Source organism: Erpetoichthys calabaricus, chromosome 4, assembly GCF_900747795.2.
Source record: "Erpetoichthys calabaricus chromosome 4, fErpCal1.3, whole genome shotgun sequence".
Taxonomy (NCBI): Eukaryota; Metazoa; Chordata; class Cladistia; order Polypteriformes; family Polypteridae; genus Erpetoichthys; species Erpetoichthys calabaricus.
The window spans coordinates 224,988,749-224,992,769 of NC_041397.2; the positions used below are offsets into that span (position 1 = coordinate 224,988,749).

Consider the following 4,021-nt stretch of genomic DNA (forward strand, 5'->3'; position numbering starts at 1 on the left):
TGTTCAGCCTCAGTTCTACGTAGGGGTGCACGATTCAGAAAATCTAACGATTCGATTCGATTTCGATTCTTGGGCTCACGATTCGATTCAAATCCGATTCTCGATTCAAAACGTTATGATTGTTTTTTATTTTCCATCAGTCTGATACAAAATACAGCCCTGAGATAACAGTTGAAGTCACATTACAAAAATATAAACTGTTGCAAATATAAACTGCAAACTTTTAACTTAAATTAAACAACTTATATTGACACCTTAAATAAAAGTAGATTAAATAAAACCAAATAAGAGCTGCTATAGTTGGTTGTAAAGTGCCATTATCAGAATAAATAAAAATGCTGCTACATTGGGCTGTAAAGTGCTGTAACAAGTGTAACATCCAAAATAATAATTAATTGTGAACATTTTCTTTTTACCTAAACCGTTTCCATTTCAGCAGACAACAGTTTTTGAACTGTGACAACTACAGTCAAACTGACAACAGATCAGAATATATTAGATTAGATTCAGGTGTATGCGCACATTAGTGAGTTTAAAGTCCACCATCTGCTGGAATGTACATGTTCTTTTGTAGAAACAGAAGATGGTCTACATGTTCTGGAGTGAGCATGCTCCGCTGTGCAGTTACTATGTCCCCAGCAGTTGAGAATACCCTCTCTGCTGCAACACTAGTACCAGGAATGCATAGGTAGCATTTAGCCAATTTTGCAAGGAGGGGAAAGACAGTCTCCTGAGACCTCCACCAAGTTAGGGGGTCTTCTGAGAGTGACAATGATGGAGTTTCCAAATACTTCTTCATCTCTTCCTCAGCTCTGGTGCCAGCGGATTTAGGAACATCTCTGACATTAGTGAAAGTCTTGCCTAGTAAATTCAGCAGGGAAGTTTTTTTTTTTTGGGAACAGGGGGGCCTTCATCATCCAGCACTACATTTGGGATGTCTAGCTCCTCATTCTGCATTAATGCACCATAAAAGAAAACAAAAACGCAATCAACCAACCTTTGTCTTTCAATTAGAAATTCAGTGTTATTATTAATTATTGTATATACCATACATATATACCATATATACCATATATATATATATATATATATATATATATATATATATATATATATATATATATATATATATATATACTGTATATAAAACAAACTAAGCAATAACTAGATATTATTGTGGTACATTTAAAGTGCTACATGTCAATGGTAATTTCACAACCATACACACTGTGTATGTGGTTTTGCTAATAGCATATTGTCATGCCACTGTCATGCAACTAGTGTTTTTCACTTTTACTATTAAAAAATATAATAAATTACCTCAAGTGTTGCCGCTTCAGCAATCACCTTAGAGTGTATGTCCTTTTGCTCGTCCTGAGAGAGAAAGGGCAGTGTTTTGAACCTGGGGTCCAGGCTTGAAGATATGTGGAGCATATTTTTGTCTGTCACACTCGTGTATCTCTTGGCCAGATCTTCGTGAATTGCCTGTTTGATTTCCCGGACGAGTGCTGTCTCACCACAGAATCCTGCTTTTGTTTCGTGAAGTAGCTGCGCATGTAGTGGGGCTATCACAGACACTGTCGGCGTGGCTTCTTCAGACATGTTTGTTGCCTCTTTTAATGGCTTGAGGGCTGCAGCAACTTCTTCTGCGTTGGCGACGTCGGTTTCGTCTAGTGTGCAGATGCCGGCTCCACATTTTCTTACTTCAGCAGAGAGAAGCGCAGAGCAAATGGCTGGTTGTTGCTCCAGGGATCTATCGATCATGTCGAATGCACTATTCCATCGTGTAGCCACGTCCGTTGTCAACTTGTGCGGTGCCAGCTCCAGAAGTTTCTGTTTCAAGACATGATTTGCGGTGGCACTGCGATGAAAAAATCCGGTAATTCTCCGAATTTTCCCCAGCAGACGTGAAACAGACGGCAGCTTCAGAGCTCTCTGTGCCGCGAGGTTGATGGTATGTGCGAAACATTTAACGTGTTGAAAGTTTCCCAGCTGTGCAGCAGCTAGCATGTTAGCAGCGTTATCGGTAACAATTACCAGGTCAGTGGTTGTGAGCTGCCATTCCTGTGCGACAGATTGAATGTTCTCCTTTATATGTGCGGCTGTGTGGCTTTCATTTATTGCTGTAGTTTGTAAAACTCGTGACTCAAGCTCCCAGTTGTCTGTAATATAGTGAGCGGTAAAGGTTGCATACGACTGAACTGCCCTTGATGTCCATGCATCGCATGTTAAGGCTACTCTTGTTGCTTTCTTCAACGCTTCTGCTACTTTTTTCTTTGTCTCTTCGTATAACAGAGGTATCGCTTTTTCAGCAAAAAGCTGACGGCTTGGTATAGCGTATCTAGGCTCAACTGTTTTCAGCATGTACCGAAAGCCTTCATTTTCAACAACGCTGTAGGGACGCAGATCTTTGGAAATAAAACAGGCTATGGATTGAGTTATTTTCTTCGCCCGTTCAGAGTTGGTTGGAAGTTTGCAACATTGATGCAGAGTGCGTTGGTCTCCTGGAATGTTTCTTACTTTTGGCTGAACTTCGTTTGCATCCTCTGGATGATGACGTGCCATGTGAGTCCTGAGGTTTGTAGTGTTTCCAAAATATTTGATTTTAGCTTTACAAAGCTTGCATATGACGTGAGTTTTATCAAGCTCTTTCTTGCCATCGATGTTGTAGAATCCAAAATGTGCCCAAACGTCTGCCTTAAATGAGGACGGGGCAGGTTGAATATTCTTTTCCACTGCGTTTTCCATGGCTCGTCTATCGAATGCTTGCGCGAGCGCGCACTCACTTTCTTCTTACTCACACCAAGGATTACTATCTGAGCAGAAACTGGCATAGCGCCATCTATAGGATTGACAAACTCCTATCCGGAAAAATAGTTAAACTCGCGCCGTTATAAAATGGGAAATATGAATCGATTTTGTGTCCTGTATGAATCGATTTTGAATCGGTAGAGATAAAATTGCGATTCTTTCGCGAATCGATTTTTTTGCACACCCCTAGTTCTACGCATCACGTCTGGAGGAAACCACGCACCTGTACAATACCAATCCAACAGTGAAGCATGGTGGTGGCAGCATCATGCTGCAGGGTTGTTTTTCAGTGACAGGAACATGGAGAGTAGTCAGGTTTTAGGCAAGGCTGAATAGAGCACAATACTTACTGAAAAGCTTCTCCAGAGCACTGTGGACCTCAGAATGGACTGAAAGTTTACCTTCCAACAAGACAATAATCCTAAACACAAAGCTAAGACAACACAGGAGTCGCTCTGTAAAAGTTTGTAATGAGCTCAGACTTGAACCCAATTGAAAATCTTTGGAGAGACATGTAAAATAGCTGTCAACCTGACCGAGCTTGAGAGGATCTGCAGAGAGGAATGGCAGAAAATCCCCAACTCCAGATATGCAAAGCTTGCTGCGTGATGCTCCAGAAGACTCTAGGCTGTAATCGCTGCCAACAAAGTGCAGAGGAAAGAGTCCTAATGTGATATTTCAAAACGTTCTTTTTAATAAATTTGCAATCATTTCTAAAATCCTGTTTTTGCTCTGTCATTCTGGGGTATGGAGCTCTGCCTGAGGTGGGAAAAAAAATGTAAACAATTTTAGCATAAGACCACAAAATAATAAAATCTGTAGAAAGTCAAGGGATCTGAATACTTCCTGAAGGCACTGCAGTGTCCATATAAATGAATTCATAGCATTAAAAATTTTATACACACACCAAAAATCACAACAAACACAATTTCTAACTATTAATTAAGAAGAATGTATTTTTTATTAGTGCTAGCATTAGAACTTAAGTCCACTTTGAAAAAGTGGATGAGTGGCAACTAATCTATCAGGCTAAACATCAATGATGTTAAACATCTACATACTACAAAATATTGCAGTGGCACTGACAAGTTGCGTCAGCCAGGGACGAGATATCAACAGTATGAGTGTGCACTCCATCATGTAAATGAGCAGCCAATAAGAAGGAGCAAGACTGCCAAAATCGCAAATGAAATCTAACTTGTGTGGAAAC

General features: G+C 40.2%; 1 protein-coding gene across 1 annotated transcript; it reads right to left on the reverse strand.

The window, feature by feature from the left end:
- Positions 1-1,299: 1,299 nt before the first annotated feature.
- Positions 1,300-2,748, reverse strand: LOC127527560 (E3 SUMO-protein ligase ZBED1-like). The gene has a single exon (XM_051926647.1). The coding sequence runs from the start codon at positions 2,746-2,748 to the stop codon at positions 1,300-1,302; it is 1,449 nt and encodes a 482-aa protein (XP_051782607.1).
- Positions 2,749-4,021: the final 1,273 nt, after the last annotated feature.